The following is a 27022-nucleotide window of genomic DNA, read 5'->3' as shown; positions in this document are numbered from 1 at the left end:
GATGTGTTCAGGTGAGCCATGCATAAATACAGTAGAATTTATATAAAGGCAATTGTAATTGCGAAAAGTGGAGATATTCCCTTCCCAGACTGCTTTTTACTTGAACTCCTAACTGAAGTGTATATTTAAAGTTCTCTGTTGCATCTCATCAGTTTAATGTGCACAAAAAAATGTGTAAAACGTGAGGTTATGGTTTTATGGATTAGGTGGGAATCATTTTTGGTCGGGGAGGGAAAATACACGTGGGACACACATCAATTGTTAGATAGATTTTTTGTTTTTTGTTTTTGTCATTTCCCACATGCTCATTCTTAAGAGCTGCAGGCTGAAAATATGAGATTTCTGAAGATGTTGAAAAAAAAAACTTGTTTATATTCATTGGGTGGTGAGGAAAAAGCAGCTGCTCTCTGAAAAGAACATTGCTGCCTGCCTTCAACATGGACTGCAGGACTACTGTTGAAAAAAGTGAAAAAAATAAACTTTTTGTTGTTAATCCGAAGCATTACAAAAATGTTTAATGTTTAATATAAATTTCAGCATAATAACACTATTTGTGAAACATGGCAGTGGTGGCGTCTTAGTTTGGGAGTGTTTTGGTCTCCATATTTGTAATTTCCCATTTCTGCATTGGCCGATTACCTATGCTGAATTCTTATAAAGCCACCTTGAGCTATTGTTATAAGGGGTTGAGAGCATAAAAGTGTTGTAAAATATCTATACATGTATATTGTATAAAATATAGAGGACATGTTTGTATGACTAGCTGTGTATCTATCTATCTGTGTAAGGTCACAGATAGATATTAGTCTAAATGAGTCATTGTATAAAGCTAATTGTTCCTTGTTTTGGCATTTTTTTAAAAAAGAATAGGTTTTTTGTGGGACTACATACTATACGTGGTTTGAAACACCACAGTGTGTACACAATATGACTTGATTGACTGATGGTTCCTAAATGCCAACATTAAGTGTGACGTGTACCTTTCGCCTCATGTTACAATTGTCCTCCCATGAACCAGCTTTGTGCAGGGTTGGATAGCATAGCTCATAACTATTTTCATATCTGACTGCCCAAAAAACAAGAAAATAAATTATTATTATCTAAATCACATTTCATAAAAACTCATTTCCTGGATGATACAGATTAAGAAATTTCCTCTGTGAGGAATATGATTCATATTAGATTATTTGGGGCCTCTGCTGTGTGAAATAATGTATTTTAGAGTATCCCCTCTCTTCTCAAACTATAGACCATTTCAAAATGATGTGCATGAATTACACGGCAAATGACTATTCATCTGGAAGCATCAGTTTGTAATCCTGTCCTGAGAGTAATTCTCTGCTTTTTCTAAAGAAAATCATATTCTTTTGGAAAACGTACTTCTTTTATCTAACTAACTTTATATCCTTAGGAGCTTTTTTTTTTCATTTCAGAGATATTCCATTATTGTCACAGGACACTCTTTAGTTCTCTGAAACAGGTTTTGACATGGTATTTAATGGAGGCGGTGTGCTCGCTCTTTTCATTTCAGTGACCCAGAGTGAATAACCAAAATAATCAACACAAAACATCATAAAGAGTCTGAGCCATTAAAGGCTATTTAGACCCCTTTGATTTGCATCTTAGCTTGCTTGCATTTACATATTTTTGGAGTCATTTCCCCATTTCATGTCATAGGTTTCAAGTTTTTTATAAGTTGTGTACATGCAACCATTCCTATATACCAAGTGTGGTTATTCACAGTTATCTGAGGATTTGAGGATTGCCAGGATATAACCTGTGAATAAGATTGAGCATTCTATAAAAACAGAATCTAATGATTTTCTAAGTCATAGACCTATGTTTGATTCACAACAGAGCATAGAAACCATATCAGCTGGTCAGTAAGACATTTTACTATTTCATGATAAAATATTAGCTCAACTTGAATTTGATGGTAGCAACATATCTCAAAAAAGTTGGGACAGGAGCAACAAAAAGTATGTGGAACAAAAAAAGAAAATAGCTGGAGGAATATGTTGCAACTAATAAGGTTAACACGCATCAGGTCAGTAAAATGAAGGGCATAATCCTTTTATACCCGCTCAGAGGGTCTCAGAAGAGGTCCATCATCTTCACTACAAATATCATCAACAGATAATCTAAAACGCTGCTATTTTCCCTGATCCAAAGATGATTCCAAATGTGCTGGAAAATTGGAATGATGCCGAGTCCGTCATGCTAAAAAGGAGATGGACCATCTGGCTTGTTAGCAGTGCTCTGTTCAAAATCCTGCAACTCTGATGGTATGGGAAGGCTTTGCATATTTCAGCAAGACAACTGCATAGTTTCATAGTAGAAGAGTTTGGGTTCATGGTCTGCCTGCCGACCAAACCTTTGAACAACCGAAAACATTTGGTACAATCATGAAAAGCAAAACACGACAAAGAAGACCCAGGACTGTTGAGCAGCTAAAATCATATGTCGGACAAGAATGAGACAACATTTCCCTCCTGAAGGTCCAGAGACTAGTCCACTAAATTCTCAGATGTTTGCAGAGTGTTGTTAAAAGTGAGGATGCTACACAGTGGTAAACACTGCTCTGTCACAACTTATTTTGAGACATGTTTATCATAGTCAGGCACTGGTTTGTTTTTGTTGATTGAATCACTAACACTCCGAGTTCAGATTGGGTTGGGGAGGCATTTCTCCATCTACTGAGTGGAGCCCAGAATTCCAGCTCTTCAGTCAGACCACCTGCGTCTCATCAGCTGCATCCCCTGCCAGTATTTAAAGACCGGCTCTACCACTCGGTCTCCGCCAGATTTTCTGCCCCCTTAGTGTGAAAAACAGGCAAGTTCACAGTCTCCTACCTAATTTACCAGTTCCTTGTGGTATAATTTATTTCTTTATTTCATCTTATTACTTTAACTGTTCTTTTATTTTTTTTATTTGTTTTTACTTATTCTTCTCTTTATTTATTACCTGCTGTAAAGCACTTTGGTACATTGTAACGATTGTCTGTAAAAGGCTGTATAAATAAAATAAATTTACATTTACATTTACATTTACATTTCTCCCCATCTCCAGTACCTGTGGCTGAAGAGTGGAAAACTTACTAGAGCTACCTATCTGCCATCTGGAAACCTTCTGTGGAGCTTACCCTTTGCCGCCTCACCGGGCTGCTCACCCTTCTACAGTCTCCTTACCTACAAGGAACAAACCAGTGGCCCTTGTCTCGCAAAAGTACCTCCAGCACTTCAAGAATGCCAAGGACTTTTTCATTATTCTGCTCCTCTTGGAAAACAACTGTGCACTCTTCATACAGAAAATACTCAGTCTAACTGCTGTCTCCTCTCTCAGAAGAAACCCTCCAGTGGGCTGATCCGCTCCCTCGAATCAACCTTGTGCTAACAACAATTGCATTGATTACCTTGTTCAAGAATAAATGCTTTTAGACCATCACTGTGTGCCTAATTCTGAATTTGAGTTCACAGTTCTTAATTTGCCTAAACGGCCCCTGACAGTGTTGCTGCAATGAAATTAAAGATGAGTTGATATTTATCTATCTATTTTCCATAAATGTCTGGAGCCTATCCCAGCTACCATTGGCCGAGAGGCAGAATACATCCTGGACAGGTTGCCAGAACATCATAAGGCCCAAGGTTCATCACACAGACAAACGGTATCAAGAGCCATGCACGCTCACACTCACTCAAAGAATCTGACTAACTATCTACCTTGGACGAAGTCGGAGTAAACTGGAGAGAACTCGCGTATTCACAGGAAGGACATGCAAACTCCCCACAGAAAGGCCACAGTCAATATTCAAACCTTGCTGTGTGGCAATAGTGCTAACCAGTGCTAACCACTGTGCAGCATATACCCTAATATTTTCATGAAATAGAAAAAAAGTCTCACTTTCAACATTTGAAATGTTTTCTATATTTTGTGGCTTAAGCAGTTTATGAGATTTACAAATCATTACATTCTGTTTTTATCTACATCTTACACAGCATCCAAACTTTTTTGGAATTAGGTTGTATAAGCACATTTTTACAAAATGTGACAACCAAAAACTTAATTTTAACAATACCTTATACCTTCTTGATCTGTAAAAAGCATTATCAAACAACTCGACCCTATTATGAAAGTTTGCTAATACAACGCACAAAGTATTTATGAAGTGCTTTCATAGAAAAACTAGTGACATATTCAAGGAATATAATGACAATTATAGTTGTTATAGTTGGTTCACCTCTTCAAGAGTGAATCATCTTAATCCAACTGGTATATTGTCATCATCTTTTTCATCAGGTTAATTTGATTTTGAACCTCTCACATAAGAAGCATTTCTATTTCTATTGTTAGTATTATCAAAAGCACAATGTCATACTTACAGCAATTCCAGGGCTTACTGTTTCTGTTATTACAAGCTCTCCTCAACACACACATCCAAGCACCTACGTTGTCGTTAGCCCAGATTGCATCAGGGTGGTCAAATGCCAGACAGCAGTGAAAACATTGGTTCATTACATTTTGTGACATCTGAGCAGATCTTTGAATTGTCGCAGTAAGATACCAATCCAGGCAGTAAACTTAGCGACCACTGTAGGCCCCGGAGTGAAGCAGAGGAGGCTTTCATTACCACAGGAATAATTGACTTCCATTGTTCAGCCGGTCCATAAGTGCCCTTGGGCTCAGAAAAGGATGTGCAGATTGGCAGTGATCAGTGATTAACCCTGACACATACTGAGTATTGAACAAATACTATTAATGAAAAGAGACCATCATACAGTAAAATCTAAATGGCAATTACTGCCAAATTGTCAGGCGACATAATAGTCTTTTTGTTTCATATGGACTATGAAAAGCTCAGAAATTGTCTGAGCAGTTATCCTGTGCGATAGCATGAATATGTATTCTGCTAATCTATGACAAGCCCTAATGCTTTTGACTAAAGGCATTTTATGAAAGACGTTTGCGTATCATCGAAATATGAACTTTATATATCTGGACTGCAGAGATGGTATGGTATACAATAGATAACAGTGTTGTGGAAACAGTCAACACACGTACTTTTGAGAGGCATGCCTTTCAGTCACCCTTTCTATTAGATGAAATGGAGATTGATTAGCTACACCAAGAAAAAGAGCTTGAAAGGAGATATAAAGAAAAATGTGGAAACAACCGATACCACCCAAGAGACGATTGTCAAGGACAAAAGCTCCTCCTGGGTGATAAGAGCGGAGAAAGTAGCTAAGATCCAGTTCTATATTGAAATATTTATCATCTTTCATTTCTCCTTGCGATAAAAACCTAGAATTTGATCGTGTGGCTCAGTCACAAATCAGATGGCCAGTGAACGATTGCAGTGGTAAGTGGGTAACTGTAAGGCTCTTAGCAAGTTCTCCAAAAAAAACATTTCACAGCGTTGCGCTCTAACAGGCATCAGCGCACAGAGAGGCAACATCGTCAAGTGTTGCATCATGTAATTTTCTCCCACGTTTTTTTCCTGTATGGATTTCAACACATCTGCATCTGTGATTCAGGTGGGAGTTGAGTTTACCTTCCTGGACATTCACCTCATCAGGCCAATCAGCATCTTATACTGGCAAGTGCGGCCAGGTTTTTGTTGTCAAGACAGTCAACTTTGCTGGGTCCAGCTCACTACCTAGTAAATGATTGTAGCATTTTGTTAACTTGTTTAACGGAAGTTTATTAGTAACAGTGGACAAACAGTTCACCAGTTCACAAATCACCTGCTAATTTCTCTTTTGGTTTCTACCGAGAATCTCCAAGATGGTTCTGCATACCAAACCATAGGAACGTTACATTAGCCATTAAATAGTCTGGACCCAGAAGAATCTGTGGCAGCCCTGAAAGGGCCAGTCATCAATCCCCCATTTGTTTTCTGCTTTTACATGTGATACTGAACCATCCTTCAGCCAAGCAAAGGTGATGATATTGTCCTTGCAGAGGCAACATTCAAAGGAACATGTGATATGATTGTTTACGATTAACCAATTTTGAATAGATTTAACAACTGATTTCATAGAATCATACTGATTAGTATTTAGGATGTCAACAAACAATTGTCATGTCTGTGGGTTCTTGCCATGTTTTTAGTTTGTGTTTAGTTCTTAGTTTTTACCATGCCTTTTTTTTTAAGTTTTAGATTCAGGTTGTCATTTTAGTTCTGCCTTGCCATGCCATCAGCCTCACTTCCCTCACCTGTGTTTTCCCCATCAGCTGGACTCAATCACTAATCACCCCCCACAGTATTTAGTCTCCAGGTCTTTCCATGTTCTTTGTCAGATCCTACCCGTTTTACACCCTTCACAGCCCTCATGCCATGCCACAACCCGTCCTCGCTAAGCTAAGCTAAGCTAAGCTAAGCTAAGCTAAGCTAAGCTAAGCTAAGTATTTATTCCATGCCATGTCAAGTGACTTTGTTTTGTTAATTCACAGTTTAGTTTTTGAATCCGGCTCAGCCGCACTTTTTGTTTAACCACGTTTTGTTTTGTGAAATAAACTCAGTTTTCTTTTGAAAGTCCGCATCCGCATCCTTCCTCACACCCACCCTATCTAACAACAATAAAATGAGGAACCATTGCATTTCACTTTAGCAACTAGTTGCATATTGCTTCTTTCAATTAATTTCTGACATCGTTAATTAAGTCATATTTTTGGCTGGGTTTTTCACATTTACAGGAAGTACAGGAACCAGCACAGTTCGCTGAAGCATCTAAGAATGTAGCCGATTTATGGAACATTGTTATGCAGATGATGGCAGGCTGGTGTAAGAACAAAGTAACTGTAAAAGAAATATACAAGAATAACAAAAAAACTGTCACAGTCTGTTGCTTTGGTTCGGTTCTTTATATCTGTTTGTCTTTTTTTTTTTTTATCTTTCAGCTTTGTTCCTTTGCATTTTTGAAGATTTTAAATTGTGTTTGTGTACATATTAGCTAGTTCTGTGTTTATTCCCAGATCCTATTTTTACTGCCTGTTTTATTTCATTCCCGTTTCATTCCCAGTTTCTCCTTTTGGGGTTCTTCTGTTAGGTCTGGTTTTGTTTGAATCCACTACAGCATCTTTGGTTATATGCTCAGTCACGCTTTGTGTGTGCACATGGATTCAGTTACCATGATCATGACATACAACAATTTGGATTATGACTCAAAAGTACAGCAATTATTTGAATATTTATGTCAGGGAGCTTTATTTGTTTGGCTGTAATGTTATATTTTCCATTGCTGAAACCACAAAGAAAAACTCTGCCAACACTTTGACTTTGCTAAATCCTTCAGATAAGGGACAGAAGAATTGGACAATAATTGGCTGCATGCAGGGAGAGTGGGAAAAGTTTACCTCCACTTATTACAGCTGTTTTAGCTTTAAATGAACGTGTTGAAACCTCAGACACATTAAATACAACACTCACTGTGAGCAACACATATGGGTCTATACAGCTCTGGTCACCTGGCTACACACCAGGGCTTTGATTTAAAATCCATCCTCTAATAGCAGAGTGCTGGCACAGTTGTTTTGCCTCTGTCCTGTCTTGTTTTGGAGAAACTGAGATTCAGTTTGCACAAATGAGCCACTACAGCGCTCCATCTCTTAATGTCCTCCTCACAAAGGCCAGCAAGCATTAACATTACGTCACCTCCTTATCGCTCTGCCCCTCTGTCCCTTTTACAAATATTTGTGACGATGGAAGGATGACTGTTGAAGCCCGGTGCTGGTGTGGCAGTGACCTTTTGGGCACAAACATGGAAACAAGTGTTCCTTAACTGACTTCATGGTTCCTCTGTCTTCTACAATAAGAATTACAGCGGGTCAAATACTGCATGATCTGTTATGTTGCATCCCTTATAGTGAGGAATACAGTGCAGAGTTGCTATCATGGACAAAATCAAACAGTAAATTCTGCTTTGTTGGTGGAGCTGTAGTGCTGTCTGGTTAGGGCTCAGCAGGCGTTAGAGGCTCAGCCATGAGAGCTGTCAGTCAAGCTCAAGGCAGCTATAAAAACGCGAGCCATCCCCGTCAGCCTGTTGATCTCCTGGCAAAACACACATGCTCATTAAGGACTGGCTCACATCTGTACTGGCTGGTGAAAGTAGGAGAGCGGACGCGTGGCTTCAGCTGCTGCTCGAAGAGCCTTTATTTATGTTAGAGGCGCGCATCTGTCCAGAGGCGCACAGAAGCTCGAGCTGGATATCTCCTGCACTGATATTCCGCTTAAAAAAACAACAACAGCTGAGAATTTCTTTGCCATAAAGCATCAAATCGGATGTCGGATATCAGAGGGGGGGAAAACGCGTCAAATGATTTTGACCTAAAAGAGGTATAAGAAAGTAATTTGAGTTATTTATTTATTTATTCATTTATACTTTAGAGGAGTTTTAAATTGTTCGTGTCGTAACGTCGGTGTGTGACCAAGGGACGCTTTGAATCGTTCAGTTGCCTCAGCTGCATCAGGGTCTTTCAAAGCTCCGTCGCTTGTTGAGAGACTGGGATATGATTTAAATGGTAGAATTCCTGAAGACGGCTCAGCTCAGGAGTTAGTGTCAAAGTAAGTGTCAATATATGATATCACTATACGATATATGATAAGATGCCACCATGTATGTTTATTGTTCTTATTCTGCTGGAACCAATTGACAAAAATAATCTGCTCCTTGGCAGAGATGAGTTCTTAGCCAGAAATCACATCGTTGACCTGTTTTTATTTGACATTTTTCTTGCTTACAAATACTGAAATATTTATTTCGGACTCAGTTATTGGGGGGGGGGGGGGGGGGCGGCATATCAGAAACAATGCGAATCATATGCGACTTTTCTTTGCTCACTTCTCATCTAATATTGTGGCGTAGACTCAGCGCACATTCTGCAGTGATGTCGAGTCAAAATTACATTTAGATAAGCAGTGGCTTAAATATTAGGCAGGAAGCAATTGGAAATAAAAACGGACAAGAAAGTAACATGCAGAAATATGCTAATTAATAGTTATATTGTTTATAATTTAACTGCAGCCTTTGTCTGAGAAATATATCACTGTGTTTTATTTCGTTATTGCGACATTATTTTAGTACAAAACGGAGGAGCATTAGGAATTGTGGTGTATCTGTAGGTGATATCCTGGTACGCTGATTTTTTTTGCAGGTAATTTTATTTGGATTTTTTTGTTTTGCTGCATCTCATCCATACTTGTCCAAGAAGTCTATATCTTCAATTAGTTCAAGTGTTCTTCAAAAAAAATCCTTAGCATGTTTTAAGCCAATCTTTGCAGACATTCTGAGCACAAATGCCACTCCTGAGGGACTTCATCACACCAACAAGGCTCATTAATCCCACGAGCCTTATCAAATGCTGCTGTGAGGTTAATACTGTTATCCCTCAAATTTCATCAATTGATCATCTGAATATAGTTCACCTCGAAGCAACACTTCTTGTGCTGTGCACTTGGACACTGCACGGTGTATGGATAGTCCGGAGCAGGTGTGAGTCAGCAGCGTTTGCTTCAGTGTTTGTGCTGAAGGTCTGTTGAAATGACTGAACTGACTCTTGCTCAAGATGACATGCAGCCCAGTGTCACAATTACTCTGCAGCAGATACTCTCATTCATCTCTAGGAAGTTTTGAAATATAGTTGTCTAACGAAAACGTAGCTGTTATTGTTCTATTACATTTTTATCAAAGAGAGTTTGTGTCAGGAAATATTTTCTTTTTCAGAGGTCCACAAGACTAAATTATAAGAGCACTTAATCCATACTAAAAGAGTAATAAAAGCGACTACTTGGTTTATGTGAAAAATTTCTACTGATATTAACTACAATAAACTGTATAAAAATGTATGAACCAGTTAGCAATATATGTTTATCGGCCATTTAGAAAGTTGTCATTCATGGTTTCTGATATCTCAATGTGCATTGGTTGAATTTATTATACAATAAACAGGATTTTTACTGTAATTTTTATTTATCTATTTCCCCTTCAGGTTGACACAATCCTTTCTGGATGGAGGGCACAAACAGTGGCTGTGCAGCCGAGCTCAACCCCCAATGTGTGATGCATGACATCAGCGGGAACAACACGGATCCGGTGTTCGAGGTGGCGCTGCAGAACGTCTCCTCCAAGCGCAGCGCCCAGTTTGTGGGCGTCGAGCTGCTGCAGTCTTTCAAACTGCTCATCATCCCATGCTACACTCTTGTGGCTCTGGTGGGAGTCTTTGGCAACTATCTGCTTCTCTATGTCATTTGTCGCACCCGCAAGATGCACAATGTCACCAACTTCTTTATTGGAAACTTGGCTTTCTCTGACATGCTGATGTGCGCCACATGTGTCCCCTTCACTCTGGCCTACGCCTTCAACCCTCACGGCTGGGTCTTTGGCCGCTTCATGTGCTACCTGGTGTACCTAATTCAGCCAGTGACGGTGTATGTGTCGGTCTTCACTCTCACTGCCATCGGTGTGGACAGGTAAGGAGCCAGGGGACTGTAGCCACAAGTTAGCCTTCCAGAATTTCTGCTGAGTCTTGCTTAATTGCCACAAAGTGGACAGGCCAGTCACATATTACAATGAATGAATGACATCATCGATTAAGGAGAACTGCATGAGAATAATACACGTATTGCCATGATTTGGGCGTAATTTGTCTCTTAATTGTGGCGAAAGACGAAAGATGAGTAATCAGATATCAATATAATCTCCTATGTTCTGTAGCACAAATTCTATTATATCTGACATTGATTAAATGGGCAGAGCTAAATTGGACATGCTATTTGTGGGAATAAAAATATAAAGTTGTTAAGAATTTTTGAGCCAAGTATCAGTGCTGCTTATGTTAAGTGTGTGTCCATAGCTGTTGACAGGCACTGACATGATGTCTCACTCATGCCCCCTGTGGTTACTCATGTTTGACATTTTCCATCATTTTCCATCCTTCTTTTCTAATTCTCTTGCACTGGTTTCCTCTCAGATATTATGCCACAGTGCACCCACTGAAGAAGCGCATCTCAGTCTTGGCATGCACCTACCTTCTATCGGGGATATGGCTGATGTCCTGTGGTCTGGTGGCTCCGGCTGTGGCCCACACCTACCACGTGGAGTTTAAAAATGAAGGCTTCACCATCTGCGAGGAGTTCTGGATGGGTCAGGAGAGGGAGCGGCTGGCTTACGCCTACAGCACACTCCTTATCACCTATGTCCTGCCTCTGTCAGCTCTCTCCATCTCGTATCTCTGCATCTCAGTGAAACTGCGTAACTGTGTCGTACCCGGCCACCACACCCAGAGCCAGGCAGAGGCTCAGCGCACACGCAAGCGCAAGACGTTCCGGCTGGTGAGTCTGGTGGTGGCAGCATTTGGCATCTGCTGGATGCCCATCAGCGTGTTCAACGTTCTGCGGGACATTGACATTGATCTGATTGATAAACGGTACTTTTTGCTTATCCAGCTGCTCTGCCACTTGGTCGCAATGAGTTCATCTTGCTGTAACCCTTTCCTCTATGCCTGGCTGCATGACCGCTTCCGTGCTGAGCTCCGCAAAATGTTCACATGCCGCCGTCGCATTGGTATTTCAGCCAACAAGTGCGCCACTGCAAGTGTGGTTTTGTGAAGCTCCTTTTGCTTTATGCTACACTACAGTACAGTACCTCATCACATTCTGATCATTTTCAGGCTGAGTTCTATAGATAAAGATTGGTTTCCCTGTCCTGGTCCTCAGGCCTTCTACCCTGCAGGTTTAACAGGTTTCCTCTGTGCCAACACACCTGATTCAAATGAATGAGTAATTACCTGGCTCCTGCAAAGCTCAAAGATGAGCAGACTCTTGATCTTAAACAGGTGTGTGGTGGCGCTAGAACATGTCATACATGCAAAGCAGTGTGGCTTGAGGACTAGGATTGGGAAACAAGGTTCTGTTGTAATCCAGCTCTCACTGTCGCCATATGATGCACAAAATATCGGCCTACTGACAAACATCTCAACCTGCTGTTCACCTAAAGTACAACTCTTCTGTTTTAGATGTCTTGTTTTCCTTGCTTTGTCACACTTCCCCTGTGAAACCCTGTTGTCTACATTACAAACACTGCAATCTATTCATCACACCTAACAGTTTGGGTAACTTCCATCCATCCATCTATTATCTACAGTATACCCGTTTAATCCAGCTCAGGGTCCCGGGGGTCTGGAGCCTATCCCAGCTGTCATTAGGCCAGTTTGGTTGACTTAAGATACATAAATTAAAGTAGACATGAGAAACGGCCTAAACTTGTGTTAATTTTCTGAGATTTACAATCTAAAATTTTGATTTGAAAAAAGAAAAGGAAACTCTGACCTTGTAAAATACACAGAACATTTGAATGAAGTAGTACAGTGTGCCTGCAAATTTTCAATCTTCAATGTTCAGGCGATGCAGCTCAGTCAAAAGCAACAGCGATTACCTGGATATATGAAACTTTTCTTCACATTCTTCAGCTCAAACTACCTCATTTTCAAAGTTGTCCCAACTTGGACCGTGTCGTGTCGCTTGAGTATTATTTTATTTATCAGTGTACTCTGTAATGAGCTCCAACGCCTCAGTTTCTCGTTATAGTCAGAGATCAACTACATCTAGGAGCAAAAAGAATATCACCCAGTGCTTTTTGGCTTTACATTGATGTGTAAAAAAAAAAAAAAAGGAAGATCGCTGCATGTTCTAACTTTAAACCAAGGAGAGAACAGCGCACGATCTGATGTAACAAGCAGCTCGTGTATACATTTATGTGAATTAAAAAAGATCTTTTAATAACTGTGCTTGTGCTGTAACATACAGAGGTAAGTTCTCTGCAGAAAAAAAACCTCTCAGTGAATTATGGTCTTAATGTGAACATTCAGTCAGTACATTACTGAACTTTTGAACCGTTTTTTTTCCAACACATTTTTCTTTTCAACAGAGAACGACTCACTGAGGAAGTCTGGTGAACTCATTACTTTCCTCCCAGTCCAAAGTTATTTTTCATTTGACAACTAGTAGCCTTGAGACACAGCTAACAAAGACTGTGGCCATAGGCCATTTGACTTCCTTGAACCACAAATGGCTTTACAAAACTCTTCTGTTGATGTGAAAATAAGAAAAAGCCTGAGCAGCTGATAGATCATCTCCCATGTGTGTACAGATGCAATCACACTATTAGCCTGTACCTTTGTAAACCGCAAGGACACTTGTCCATTTTTTTGTCTCTTTGACATCTTAAATTAAACTGGCCTTTGATGAGGCCAGCTCTTTGAACATGTGGACTATAGATGCAGCCTTAAATGATATATTTTGATGTATGAACTAAACAAACTGGCCAGAGGATTTATAGATAAAATTAAGAAAATAGAAATGTTCGACTGCATTGTTACTTGGCATTGATTTCAGCTGTTGTGTACGATAAAACTTGTGATGTACAATATGTTTCCATGGCCACACTTTCTTGACTTTCGTTTGCCTGGATGCATCGTGACATGACATATGGTTTTTAAGCATAAAGCTGCTCGATGTAGAAACACACAACACCTTGTTATGAAGGCTAAGTAAAGGTGTGAATGCAATATGTGGTTGTTTGAGTGTTAAGTGATGCTACTTATGCATATTGACATTTAGGCATGTAAAATGCTGAAACACTGTAAATAACTCCAATTACAAACAATCTGGTGGTATAATAATAGTGTCTTTATTTCAATCAAAGTTAAACCTCTCTGTTTCACACCGTTCAGACGTTTCCATCAGTTGTAGTACAATTTTCATCCCAGACTAACACTTCAAACTGTACAAACAGTACATTCTCTCAGCAAAGAGATGCAGCCAACAATTCTCCATCTGACATATCTTACATAACATTCAGGAAAAATGAATAGAAGGCACAGTTCAGTACATTAGGAAGATGAATATTGCTAATTTCAGCCTACATATAAATTATTAGTTTGTAAATGCATTCATTAGTTTAATTCAAATGCAAAGGCAAGGCTGGTTATTACTGTTTCTTTGATTAATAGCTGTTTATTATTTCTGGTTTTCATCACATAAATACAACAACAATCACAGTGATCAAAATCTTTGTGAACAGGCTATTAAACATAAAGGGAAAAAAAACGTCTGCAGCTACAATGCAGTTCAAACTATAGAGCATAGTGTCATAGCATAGTACAGTAGCTGCCTGCTTGTAGTCGCTGCTTATTTTCTAAATGAAACCAGCAACAATAGGCACGTTATCTTTTAAAAGGCTAAATGACAAAGTTACATTCCACTGTGGTGAGTACAGAGGTTTGAATGTTGTTCATTGTCTGGTTTTTAAAACTCAGGGATCAACCAAAAAAAAAAAAAAAAAAGAAGACTTTAGTAGTGGAGGGACAGATGAACAAATATAAAACAGTCATTTAAGGTTATGTAAGGGTTGATTGAATAGGCATCAATAAGTTACATAAAGCTCAAGGTAGAATAAAAAGGCCAGAAAATAGTCCTCTGGACATTTGAAGTATATGAAACAAAATTCAACCAACAGTTGCAGTATATAAATCAAAATTATTATTATAGGTTTTTAAAACAAATTGTAGTACCTTAGTATCGAGACAATTACAATCTTCTGCTTATATAAAGATTTTTTACTTGCTTTTTATTCATCACCAGAGTCTATTTTCCAGCGTTCTCAAATCTTTTTCACCCTGAAACTAAAAAAAAGTGCATATGCTCAAAGACCCTCTTAGTGGTACCATGTCCCGGTACGCTGCGGCAACCATACGAACACACGCATGAAACACAGCTGACTCATTAAGAGTGACCTTACACTGGCTTGGCAGCGTTGAGGGCGTGCAGAATAGCAGGTTTCTCCTCTATAACACGGACCAGCAGGTTGTCTATGTACTCTTCGAGCTCACCAATCTTGGCGTCCTTCCTGGACAGGTCCACCTGCTGCTTCACAACCAGAGTGATCAGCTCCTCTTGCGTCAGCTGACTGTAAGGGCCACTTGCCACTGGTTCTACCACCTGAAAGGAACGAAAAGAAATGAATATAGTAGATGCTAAACTTTTAAATAATCTTACTTTACTGGGTAAAATCAGATGCCATTTTCATCCGGACCAGAATTCTTGCTGCAGCAAAATCCACTTACTTTAATCTTCCCAGGTGAACTGTCTCGCACTTTTATTTCTTTCACAGCAAGAGGGCTGATGTGATTCTGGCTCTCAGCTGAGCTCATGGGCTTCACGGGATGAGGCCTAAATCATTTTATTTTATTTTATTTTTTTAAAAGGAGGGAAAAAAAAGATCCAAAAAATAATTAAATGCGGGAAAGTAGAACAACAGGTACAGAATGACAGAACATGAAAACAAGAATACTGAATGCACCAGACAGAGATTAAAGAGGTCATATTATGCTTATTTTAAGGGGCGGTTTTGTGTGCATGTCAGAGGTCTACGAAGTTAAAAAACCCAAAGTCCAAACCGACAGGATTCATTGCCTCCCGCAGAAGACTCCTGAGCTGCCTGAAATGCCTCATTCTTAGTCCAAATTTTTCTTCCAATACTTAACAACATTGAACCGTGACATGTTTATATGAGTCCTTCCTTGTGGCTATTTCAGCCCACTTACAACAAAAAAGGAGCCTCACACCACCATTTTTTTGGGGGGTGGGGGGGTTCCTTATGGCGACAGCAGCTAACGAAGCATTTCAGACGTAAGATAACAAGAGGCGCTGCACCAAGGTGTACAGTGTAAGGATCCTAATGCATGTAAACCTATTACGACAGGCACATAAAACAGAAACGGCCACTTTAAATTGAGTGTAATATGGACTCTAAAACTTTTTGATCTTCACCGCATTATTCAGAATTTAACTCAGGATGAGGAAAGATGCCAAGAGCCCAAGATAACAGTAATACCCAAGATGAATACCAACAACTGAGTTGTCTCTGAATACAAGTAGAAAAGGCCACAAATGCGAACTTTGTAAGTAGACCTTTGAGTCTCACCTGCGTGGAGTTAAGGCTAGCCCACCTCCATTAATATTCGGAGTACTGACAGGCTGAACTTCGGAGGGGGAGACCCATGCTCTCAAAAGCGCCTTTCCCCCAGGCACACTTCCTGTCTGCGATGCTGGTTCCTCCATAACTACCTCAAGAGACTCTGAGGAGGCTAAAGCTGAAGGTACATATAAAGGTTGAGCTCTGAATGAATCCTCTTCAGCATAAAGACTGTTTTGTGTTTTCACATCAGCCTGAGACTGCAGAGCGACAGATGCATTTGGGACATGTCTTGCAGAGAACCCTTGAATTGCTGTGGGTACAGTTGTTCCCTCTTTAAATGCGGCTTCTTGTTGAGACACGAAACTCTTATCATCTGAGCGAGCTGTGGATGGAAGAATCCGTTTTTCTCTCTGGGAATTTTTTCTCTGAAAAGCAGAACTGACTTGTTTTGAATCATCCTCTTTTTTCCTATCGTCACTCTTTTTGTTGGAATCGTGGGCACTGAAATAAGCAAAGGGATCAGCCGTTTTTTCTTGATTAAAAATGTGATCAAAATCATCTGCTGTCATTCCCAGATCTTCAAGTTTCTGCTCTTTCTGCTCATGGCTGGTAAAAAGGTTCTGCTTTGGCTGTGCCCACGGGTCTTTGGGGAGGTGTTCTGTAATGGGAACTTCTGCAAAGGTCTCCTTCACCTTTTTGTCCATACTGCCCACATTTGAACTGGACAATGTTTCCTCTTGCTCTTTCGGCTCTTTAACCTTTTGTCTGGGTTTAGCTGTGGGTGCTTCTTTGTTCAAGGAGACTTGCGTTTTCCTTTGATCAGCTGATGGAGTCCTATCAAAAGCCGTTTGGCTCGATGGTCTAGGTGCGGGTGAGGGTTGGAGCGCCTTGATTTCTCCATCTCTGGTCATCCCCTGGTTTGAGATGTCCGTTTTCCCAGAAGTTGGGACTGCAGAAGGATTAGGCCTTATGTTCTGACTGGAATCTACAACTGATCGAGAGTGTGGAGAGGGCACTGGTTTAGGGGGAGCTGGGGCAGCTACTTTTTTTGATGACACAGGTTTAGTCTCCTGATAATTCCTAATAGTAAGGCTATCCTTTGATATGGAAGATCCAGGACTTGGTTGAAGTTCTTGTGGGCCATCCACACTCATCTCTGTACCCAGAAGTTCAGGCGGAGTGTCTCTATGTCTCTGATTGACCTCAGCAATTATGTGATCCCACCGACTCTGTGCTTGCACTCCATGTCTCTTTAGGGGAAACAGTGTTTCATAATCAGGGAGAGGTAGCGACAATTTCGTCCCTTGTTGTGATCCTTCTGTATCTACATATGCAGGGTTTTTTATCTCCCTGACAGGAGGAGAACCTGTCTTGGTTTCATGCTGAGCATACAAGGGTGGTAGGAGGACTCTTCTCTTCTGATCTGCCATGGTGGGTGAAGATGCGTCTGATCCCAAAAAAGACAAATTCTCTGTGCTGCCGCAAGGAGAACCTGATAGGCTCTGGCTTTTGTTTGGTGGGGCTAAAAATGAGTGTAGGTTGGAGAAAGTGTCAGGGGACTCAGGTGGAACACATGAGAGGGCAGACTCAGAGGTGGCTGGGGAAGGGGGCTGGGAGTCAGTGTGTTCAGACTCCGAAATTGGAGCCAATCTGCCAAGAAGTGAAAAACAAAGGCCTACAGGTCAGTGTGCCCAAATTCACTGTCACCAATAATCAACCCGTCACCAGATGAACCAGGGTGTCACATGTCAACAAGTTGGTAACAGCTCTAATAAATTCCCATCTACGATTTCATATGACATAGCTTTGGATCAATTCCCAACATAATCATGTTATAGTTTTATAATGAAAGCATAAATCTGTGACAAAGACTACATTGCATATATGAACTAAAATCAGCCGCCTCTTAAGAGATGGCTGGTCTCTGGTTTTAAGGCCAGCCAACAGACAGAAGTGACGTTCACTTCAAAAAAATCTGCCACTGACCTCTATTTTTCAATGTTCAGCTGTGACTCAGAGATGTTTATACACAACAATGAGATCATTCTACTTAGATCATTATCAGACCAACATTACAGCACACATAAAAGGAATAAATCTCAAACAAGTTAAATGAACAACCTTGACTGGACAGGACACTATCTGATATCTGCCAAACATTGACGACTGTGACAAAAATATCAATGAAAAAACACCATCTTACCATGATCGTATAATAAAGTCAAGATCAGATCAGTCAAAGTCAAAAAAGGACAAAAAAGCTCAAACTATATCCAGGTAGTCTGAATGTCCCCATAGACAGCAACACTGTGACTCAGTCACTCCTCGTGAGCTCTATGCAGACCACAACTTGTTCCACCACATCTTCACAAACACAAGCCACGCCTAGATTCTCAACTGTGCTCAAACTAAACAGGTTCAACGGCTCTGTCGACTTCTCAGTTGGAATGTAGAGTTTTTGCAACTCAAGAGTTGCACGGTCGACTCATGTGACCAAAGGCAGGACCGAACATTTTGGACTTCCCAAAGTTTTAGTGTCGAGAGACGAGGTGTCAACGAAATCTTAATAATCAGAGGGAAGTAGAGTTTTCCCAAATAATGTTTGTAATTATTTGGGTATGGATAACAATGAAGACAATAGCCAATTCTTTTTCTCTGTATCTGGTGTTGGGACCCCTTCAGTTAATAAAATCCTGTTATTAACCAAGGGCAACAGTGGGAGCAGTTTCACTTGTGAGACATTTGAAAACAGTTTTTAAACTTTAGGTAAGCAAACAAGGAACTGACCATAAGCATAAACCTAGTGTCAAAGGACTGACATGATGTAATGCTATTACGTAACAATGGTGCAGCAAACCTGTTTATTGTTTAAAGTGCCTCAGGAGTAATAAGGCAGCTTACCTGGGTTTGACAGCAGACACCTTAGCAGTGCGGTTGAGGAAGACCGTGGCAGAGGGGGTTTGTGGGTTGCGGCTGGGTGGGTTTTGGTCATCAACTGGACGATCGGGGCTGATGGGAATGTCCTCGAATGGGTTAGTGGAGTGGTGGGGAACAGGTTGATCGAGACCTCTGGGTTCACTGCAAGGGGCTGGGATGGGCTCCTGCTCTTCAGTAGTTGGTTGCAGCACCTCCTCCTTTTTCTCCTCCTTCTTTCTGATCATTCCAAACAGAGATGACAGCCTGTCGCTCATGGAGGCCTCCTCCTGATGTTTCTGCTCCTCTACTCTTTTACGCTCTTCCTCAAGCCTCTGATTTTCAGCTGCTTCCAGCATCCTGAGTTCTTCTTCTTTCTTTCTCCTTTCCTCCTCCTCCTCCTGTTTCTTCCTCCTTGCTTCATCCTCGAGGAAGCGTCTTTTCCTTCCTTGTTCATCTTGTTGCCTGTGCTGCTCTTCCTCCTGCTGTCTCTTGGCCTCTGCCCTGTATTTCTCCTCTTCTTGCAGCCTCTTCGCTTCTGCAATGCGTTTTTCTTCTGCTTGCCTTCTTTTCACTTCCTCTTGATGGTGCTGTTGCTCTAGTAAAGTTTTATCTGTTGAATCTGCAAAGGCATTAGAAGTGTGTTTACGGACATCCTCTACAGAACCTTGGCCTGAGCTGTTCAAACTGAGAGTAGAGCCACTCTTGGTCTCTTCCTCAGTGTACACATGGTTGCCATTGATGCAAAGGTTGTTCAGGTCACTGTTGCTCTGTTTGGACCTTCCCAGGAGGCTGAAACCACCAAGAGACACCTTGCTGTCAGAGCTGCCTGTTCGCTTGTGTCCCAGGAATTTGAATTTCTTTTTAACTGCGGGAAATGAGACAGGGAAGAATGACATCATTACTGAAATTCAAAAACACACTATTTAACCAGAACTGTGCAGCAGACAAAAGGCAGAACTGTCAACATACAGTGCAGGCACAGAGAAGAGAGGTGAGGTACCTTCAGGAGAATCTACGTTGAGGCCTGATGAGCGGCTGCCACTGAGTGATGAATTCTTTTCAGGAAGTGTCCCGAGGGTAGACATGGACTGTGAGATGTTGCGCTGCAAGTTTGTCTTGGGCGCAAAGAGGGTTTTGAGCTTAGATTTCTTTTTTGCTCCTGGAGACTGATTAAGTGACTGTGCATCAGCCTCTCCTTCGCTGTCTGTGAGGACCTGGCTGACAGAAGGAACGATAGCTGAAGCAGAGTCAGAGAAGCCATCCCTTTTCTTCCCACGGACTTTGTCCTTCAGCTTGGAAATGCGAGAGCGTGGTTTGTCTTGCATTGAAAGGTCAAACATGCTAGCTGACATGTTGTTTCTCATAAACTGCATATCTAGGAGCACCTCCCCTCGCACCTTGTCCTCCTTTCCAGTCTTGTCCACAAGCTTGAACCATCTGAAATGACAAAAAGGATGAGTGGCATGTTTAAAACTCCATCCTCGAATTTATGTTGATTTAAAGATTAAATCGCTATCACCGCCTTTTTGGGGTAATTTAGTCCCCAATCCATCGCTTAGTAGGTCAAGTTAAAAAAAACTACAATACACCAAGACTTCAACTCGTACATCCCTGTGCATTACCTTTGATTAAGGCACTGCCTTTTTAATCAAGATAAACAGTTAAGTTTTAGTCTTTTATAAAACAGGTGAAATCGTAAAAGAGTTTCTGATATAGCTTTTAGTTACACAAGTTATACTGCAAACTATTCTGTCCTTGCTCTGAAAAAATGAAAATACTGATCATTTGCTGTTTATTAATCAAACATAATGTGAGAAAGAAGCTTTTGGGATGGGCATTTTATATGTGACAATGAGGCTATCTGGTTGGGACAGTTAATGTGTTTGTTGGCAGGATTGCTCAAATAATAAAAAAAAACAATTAGAGGTGAGGCACAATGCTTAGAAATGGCTAGAAGAAGGTATGCCAAAGCCCTGAGGAAGGCCAAAATGTTTTCTTAATCCCGCTCGAATTCTGACAACCAACTATTCGATTCACACAACACTCTCATTGAATTCATGCCCTCCCTTCTTCCATATAGTCTGTCAAGCATGTTCACAACTAAGTCAATTGTCCAGATGTGAGAGGATCTGACCTTTGCTTCTATATTGTCAAACATGCTTTAATATTCTTTTCAACTTCCCTTGTTGACTGTGGCTAACGCTTGGAAACTCCAAACACTGGGACTAACAGTTTATTTTGTGATCATCCGATCCCACCCACAGAAATGTTAAAACTACCATGAAATTTGAGTCTGTCTCAATCCCAAAGCAGTCTTCTAATTTATAGTGCTGGACTGCTCCTATTTAACATTTATTTACAACAAACATAGTTTAAAACAAGGAATGGATTAATGAATACATTAACTATAATAATGTCCATGACGTAAAGCTTTATGTGGTCATTGGATTTGATAGTACTGCCATGTAAGCAAAGCCATGTATGGTACCTACAAGTTAGGTTAAAGTTATCTGCAAGATAAAAAAAAAAAATTATCAGAAAAATAAAAAAGCACGCACATCCCGATATAATTTACTTGATCCCAAACAATTCTGACCATAGATATTTCAGATCTGTTGGCATTAAACTGCTGCGTCTTGTTAGACCTGAGAGTGATGGGTATCATTAACGGGTGTACAGTTCGTTCCAGTTCCTGCTGGGCGTACCACAACAGCCGCAGATAAAGCCTGACAATTACAGCTTTGTTCAGGCTTCCCCGCGTCGTGTCCTTTCTGTAGAACAGGACCAGCACTTATTGTCTGCAAGGGAACGGTAAGAGTGTTCTGGAGAGCCCTGTTTAAAGTCAAACCAAAACAAACGGTTGATGCCACTACATACAAGAGTTTCCATCTCTACAATTTAGGCCTTCCTGTCCTCAGATAAACCAACAGTGTGGCTAAAGTGCCCACCATGGCAAGCCTTTCCCTCTTTAAAAAAAAACCCATTGCTTTTCCACAGCAGTCCAACAACTGTTTCACCTCATTCTGGTTGATGAACCCTCGGAAGAGATGAACTGATATCTTGAAGCTATGCATCACTGTACAACAGGTAATTCTTATGGGGGTTTAATTTTGGAGGATCAATCTTCAAGTCTTGTAACAGACACCCACACAGGCTCTCTGGGGAGGAAACACGCTTAGGAGTGAACCAACATTCCTCAAACGCCTCCAAACATGCAAGGAGGTGCTGCACAGAACGTGATGTGACGCGTCAGAAAAACAATTCTAACAGTCCCGTCTCCCACCCTAAAGCAAGAACGCTGCGTCAAATAATAACTAACCGAGTCCAACTACAAACACAGGCAGATAACACTTTCTCAGGCCAGCCAAGAATTTTTTTTGTTGTTGCTCTTGTTCACAACAATTAGAGGGGTGTGCACTTGTATGATTGTTGAGACACAAAGCATTGATGGAGTTATTATTAGGTCAGGGTGCTCAGGTTCTGTATTGTTTGCACAGAATACAGAGCAGTGCTCCTGATGTATGAGCTCACCGATCCTGCTGGACAGGTTCCTCTGGTAAATGTCACTCGCACTTCTCTTTCACATTAATAATTAACAAGAGAGCCACCATTTAAACTGTGAGCAACACCAGAAAGTATTCTGCCAATAAAATAATTAGATGTAATACAGTAATATACAGATAGGTTTCATTGGAATGTTGTTGGTATTACACACTCACTGACACCATATACTAATGTTTGATTGTGATTCCAGGTTTTTCTAGAATACCTAAGCAATAATATCTCTTTTAAATACTCTTAAGGCCATGCTGCGATGCTTTATTTGAATTCACTGAAAGTCATTTTAATGTTGGATTAATGTACTGGTATGGTTTCATCAGGATGGGGAGCCGTTAGCAACACTGCCCTGCTCTTTGTTTACACAATAAAGAGGGTGGCTCATGAGTCTGTTCACATGAACCTGACTCCGGTGAACCTTCTCTGTAAAACTTGGAACTGGTCAAATAGCACGATGACCACAAAATATCTAAAGCTAGAAAAAGTACATTCTACTGCCCTGTAATGCAGCCGTTCCAGGTTAAGGGTACAATGAATAATTATAATCAAGGTAGTTGACTAAAAAGTATGTCCAAAATAGCCGCCAACCAATTTAATAGTCCACTGTTGCTCGTATTTATCATGCGGAGTCAGTATGCCCTGAAATGTAGGTAACTGCAGTGAGTTGAACACTGGTGCTATGGCAACATCTTCAAAAATATCAAAACTGCGTGAGCAGTTCACTTTTAACTCGGCCATTAAGGTTGAAAGCAGCATCATTTGTAAAGCTCCCATTGCCGTGCAAGGAAGCACGTCAGTGAAGCTGAGTCACAGCCACGTTACACCTCTGAACGATGAAGACTTGCTTGTCACCCACTTAGCAACACACACCCTGTGCCAACAAGTTGTTGGCATGGAAGTTCTTAACCGTGATTTATGAAGGTTTAACGCAATTATACAAAATAAACCAAGGATAAACTAATGCAGAGAACCCAGGTTTACTGAACTCTGGATCATTTAAAAACAGTCTAAAACAAAAATCTATGTACTGATCTTGTTTGAATATGACCATTGGGATTAAAGAAAATGACAGCTCTGATAGCTGAAATTTTTTTTAATGAAACTGGACATATAGATAAGATACATGTGGATTTTAGAATTAAAAAAAAGAAAAAAAGAGGAAACTTTAGTTTTTGTGGAAACAATTATCAAACTGAAGAAGTAATTTTGTGCTGCATGAAAATGAGATTTTATTTTATTAAGGAAATCATCGGGAGTGTTAACAGTGATGAAAATAACTAATACTTACTCTTAATCTAAGATAATAAGAACTTGGTCGATCGAAAAATGAACATTCTTGTGTAAAAAAATTAATCTAGGAGCAGGAAAACATACGGGGTCTTTCGGCTGGAAATGATATGCACTCATACCCAAACTTTGGGCATCCCTTTCTGCAGGAAAACAAAGTCTTGAATGTCACTCCCTTTGTCAGCACACCAGGGAAGCAGGATAGTAATATAACACCACACACTTCAAGGAAAAAACAGCAACATCCAATACCCAGTGGGTGCGCTCAGTCGGAAAGAAGACAGAGGGAGCAGGGGAGAAGGAAATAGTAAGAAATGAACTTTGCCATAAGGGTGTAAAAACATACTGAGCAAACAAAAGATAACATTTCAGATATGATGGTACAATAACACTGAATGAGGTCATTCCAGCACCATATCGAGGTAGTCCTTGGGTGAGTGATTACAGAGAACTCATAAGCTCTAGTTCACTCAGTTTATCTATCTGAGGGTCACTTTAAAATTAAAGGCCACGCTGGCAAGCTTGACCGGGGTGATGTGAACACGGAGTCTCCATCGAGTCATCTTTATTCTAAAAATGTATCTTACATAAGAGGGTGTGCATGTCCTAATACAGCACCAAACCAACGGTTTATTTTGGTTCCTGTTACACCCATATTCCACCTCTTGCTATGTCAAACCTCGCATGTCAACCTGATTCATGTAATGCATGACTGGGCGTGAGCAGTCATCGTAAGCAACCGAAAAGCCCCGAGGAATGTGTACGACTATGAACAGCACAGTGAGAGGATGACTTCCAGGTAGGCTGCCATCATTAAGCTGTCAGTGACAGTGCTGGCTTCACACCAATTTATGAACTGAAAGTCACAGACAAATGTTTAGGGTTGGTCCAACAAAGACAGACAAGACAGATAAAGGTTTTCTGTTTTTCAAGCCAGAAACTTATAGAAGAAAGTACTCCGTTAAAGTTTCAGAGTGTAACATGTTTTCATTGGAATAGACTTGCATGATTCGGGTCCCTTCATCCTACATACTAAATATTTAACTCGTTCCTGTTTTCATGCTATAGCCTATTTGTTTTGAAATCTATTTCAACTGCACCGTAGTTGACTCAGACATACAAAAAGGTGCTTTGATACATAACAATATATATTTATTTGTGTATTGTACGTTTCAGACATTAATCTTAGTCTATCTGTATGCTCAAGTACACTCAAATGGGCCTTGGTGCTCCACACAATTCACATATTTTTTCTTTGTCCGACAGCTAAATGTGTCACAGATTGTGGCTGAAAATCGGCCCATCGAGGCTACGTGTCAACTCGCAGTCGCTTAAAACATTTGAAGACTGTCGCTCTGCCCTAATATAATTCCCGATTTTATAATTACAGCTTCATCTGAAAAAAAAAAAATCATCATCCAAACAACTTAAAGACAGCGTCTGTGCTGTGAATCCTGCTCTACTTACACGCACGATGATTTCCATTAGATAAAGTTGGAAGTGGTAAAAAATGTCTTGAGTGTTTTCTCATGGTCCACAGGGTCAAGACGATGGCCATAAGTCCGTCAAAACTCGATTTTGCTCTTGTGCATGTATACTGGGACAAGGATGGTGGTGCACTCTAATGGCCAGGTCGACTCAACTGTGCTGAGCTGGGTGTAAAGTCTCTGAAAGAGAGATTGCTGATTTCAGTGGTACTTGCTAGTAAAATAAAGGTTAAATTAATTGAAAAAACAAAAGGACTGCTCAAATATTGGTGAGAAAGTGCTTAACAAAATTTAAAGCTCATCTATTTTTGAAGTAACGCTGATAACTCAATTCACCTAAAGAAGAGACCAGGTTTAGTTGGTAACTGAAGATCCAACATCATTAGACCAGCGCTGATGTTTCAAATCATGCCAATAAGATGTTTCCTGCTTAAAAAGGTCATAATCTGGTGGGTGTCTGCAAACAACAAAAACTGTGTAAAATAAGATTTAAACCTACAATAAAGGGACATGCCAAAACAGACATCCGAGACATCAATTAAAACTGACCAGAATAAAACTAGAGTATGGAGGAACTTTGTTGAAAAAAATCTGGTCCTTTAAGGCTGATTTTAGATCAACCACCCTATGGAAAATGGAAATACAGTAGGTTTTTTTTTCCCCCAGAGAGAGCAACCCTGGCTTATAATAATGTAGGGAAATAAATGTAAATGAAGAAAGTAGGTGAGGGTTAAATCTTATGTTTGTTTAACTACCTTCACCAAGGAATATTAAAATTGACCTAAGCTTTCTGAGTCAGTGAGTATTTTAGTATTACTGCACTGTTCCAAAACTGGAATCAAGACTTCATTCATACATTATAAATAAATAATATATTGTCTCGACCTTTGTAAACTTTAAGACAATGAACAACAAACCCCGGCCGTGTGAGCATGTAAAATAAAAGTTTTCAGCACGAAGTGGCAAAAACATCACGAATGTTTTAACTGAATTTGAAACAAGCCACACCAGTGCAACTATATTGACTTACTCTGTCTTTTTGCGAGACTTGTTGTCATAAAGATCCAGTAGATTGATGACAGCTTGGCCCAGGAACTTGTCGAGCCCCATCTGGGCACGGTGCATTACTATTATGTACAGTGTACAGCGCTCAGCGTTTCCAGGGTGGAAGAGGGGCAAGTCAAACGCAGCCTCTTCCTTCCAAACTGGAGCAACACATTTCTCTGCCACAGAAGTAGAAAACTTGTCTTTGGCCACCTGGATGATGGCATAGGCGTCGTTGGTGCCATTCTTGCCCTTGATGCGAAGGTTCCGAGCTTGATGCACCGTTACCTGGACACTCGTAGGAAACCACTGTTGGCTCTGGTCAATCAGCGACATCGCGAAAGTCCGTTAAATTTCACCAAAAATGTATCTGAACTGGCCTTTAGAGATAGCTTAAAACGTCTGAGTGGCAGTCAACCTTTTTCTGAACCTTTTTCACCTTCAGCGTCCTCTGTGGCCGTAGTTCTCGGCCACCTAGCACTTGACTTCAGTTCAGGAAGCTCAGTTGGATGTCGTAATGCTTCACGCTCCTCTTCGAAAGGTACTCCTCAGTCTCTAATAGCATCTGAGTTGACTTAACATTCGGATAACCAAGTTAGTACTATTACTCGCTGAAGTATCCTAACTACGACATCACTGCAGTGCGACAACTTCTTTTAAGAGGCTTTCATAAACACAACTCCTTCGTAATGCCTCCACCACCAAGTTTCACAGTTCACTTCCCTGATGTCATAAGTTCCCACCCATACTCTATACATA

The 27022-nt window shown here is 40.5% G+C and overlaps 2 protein-coding genes across 4 annotated transcripts; one reads left to right on the top strand and one right to left on the bottom strand.

The window, feature by feature from the left end:
• The first annotated feature begins 8058 nt into the window (after positions 1-8058).
• Positions 8059-13550, top strand: prlhr2a (prolactin releasing hormone receptor 2a). Of its 2 annotated transcripts, none has more exons than XM_075469124.1 (3): positions 8059-8332; positions 9985-10465; positions 10966-13550. In XM_075469124.1, the coding sequence occupies exons 2-3, from the start codon at positions 10005-10007 to the stop codon at positions 11600-11602; spliced, it is 1098 nt and encodes a 365-aa protein (XP_075325239.1). In that variant the 5' UTR covers positions 8059-8332; positions 9985-10004; the 3' UTR covers positions 11603-13550. The 2 variants fall into 2 exon arrangements, with proteins under 2 accessions (XP_075325239.1, XP_075325238.1); XM_075469123.1 differs by having other exon boundaries at positions 8059-8560.
• Positions 13551-13660: 110 nt separating this feature from the next.
• On the bottom strand, positions 13661-26978 carry rab11fip1a (RAB11 family interacting protein 1 (class I) a). 2 transcript variants are annotated; one of them, XM_075468645.1, is made up of 6 exons: positions 26250-26978; positions 19888-20324; positions 18873-19752; positions 15978-17621; positions 15118-15223; positions 13661-14992 (listed from the first exon to the last, which is right to left on the bottom strand). In XM_075468645.1, exons 1-6 carry the CDS (start codon positions 26597-26599, stop codon positions 14789-14791), a joined length of 3621 nt encoding a protein of 1206 aa, XP_075324760.1. In that variant the 5' UTR covers positions 26600-26978; the 3' UTR covers positions 13661-14788. The 2 variants fall into 2 exon arrangements, with proteins under 2 accessions (XP_075324760.1, XP_075324762.1); XM_075468647.1 differs by lacking the exon at positions 15978-17621.
• Between the last annotated feature and the right edge of the window lie 44 nt (positions 26979-27022).

This window comes from Odontesthes bonariensis, chromosome 6 (assembly GCF_027942865.1).
Source record: "Odontesthes bonariensis isolate fOdoBon6 chromosome 6, fOdoBon6.hap1, whole genome shotgun sequence".
NCBI classification, from domain to species: domain Eukaryota; kingdom Metazoa; phylum Chordata; class Actinopteri; order Atheriniformes; family Atherinopsidae; genus Odontesthes; species Odontesthes bonariensis.
Note: the sequence above shows the minus strand (reverse complement) of the source record. Positions and strands in the feature narration are given on the sequence as shown.

Coding starts and splice junctions, on each gene's coding strand:
- rab11fip1a (XM_075468645.1), bottom strand. CDS start 26,599: ATGTCGCTGATTGACCAGAGCCAACAGTGGTTTCCTACGAGTGTCCAG. Junction 15,224..15,977: donor CTAGCCTTAACTCCACGCAG/GTGAGACTCAAA, acceptor AAAATGATTTAG/GCCTCATCCCGTGAAGCCCA. Junction 14,993..15,117: donor GTTCACCTGGGAAGATTAAA/GTAAGTGGATTT, acceptor CGTTCCTTTCAG/GTGGTAGAACCAGTGGCAAG.
- prlhr2a (XM_075469124.1), top strand. CDS start 10,005: ATGGAGGGCACAAACAGTGGCTGTGCAGCCGAGCTCAACCCCCAATGT. Junction 10,466..10,965: donor ACTGCCATCGGTGTGGACAG/GTAAGGAGCCAG, acceptor GTTTCCTCTCAG/ATATTATGCCACAGTGCACC.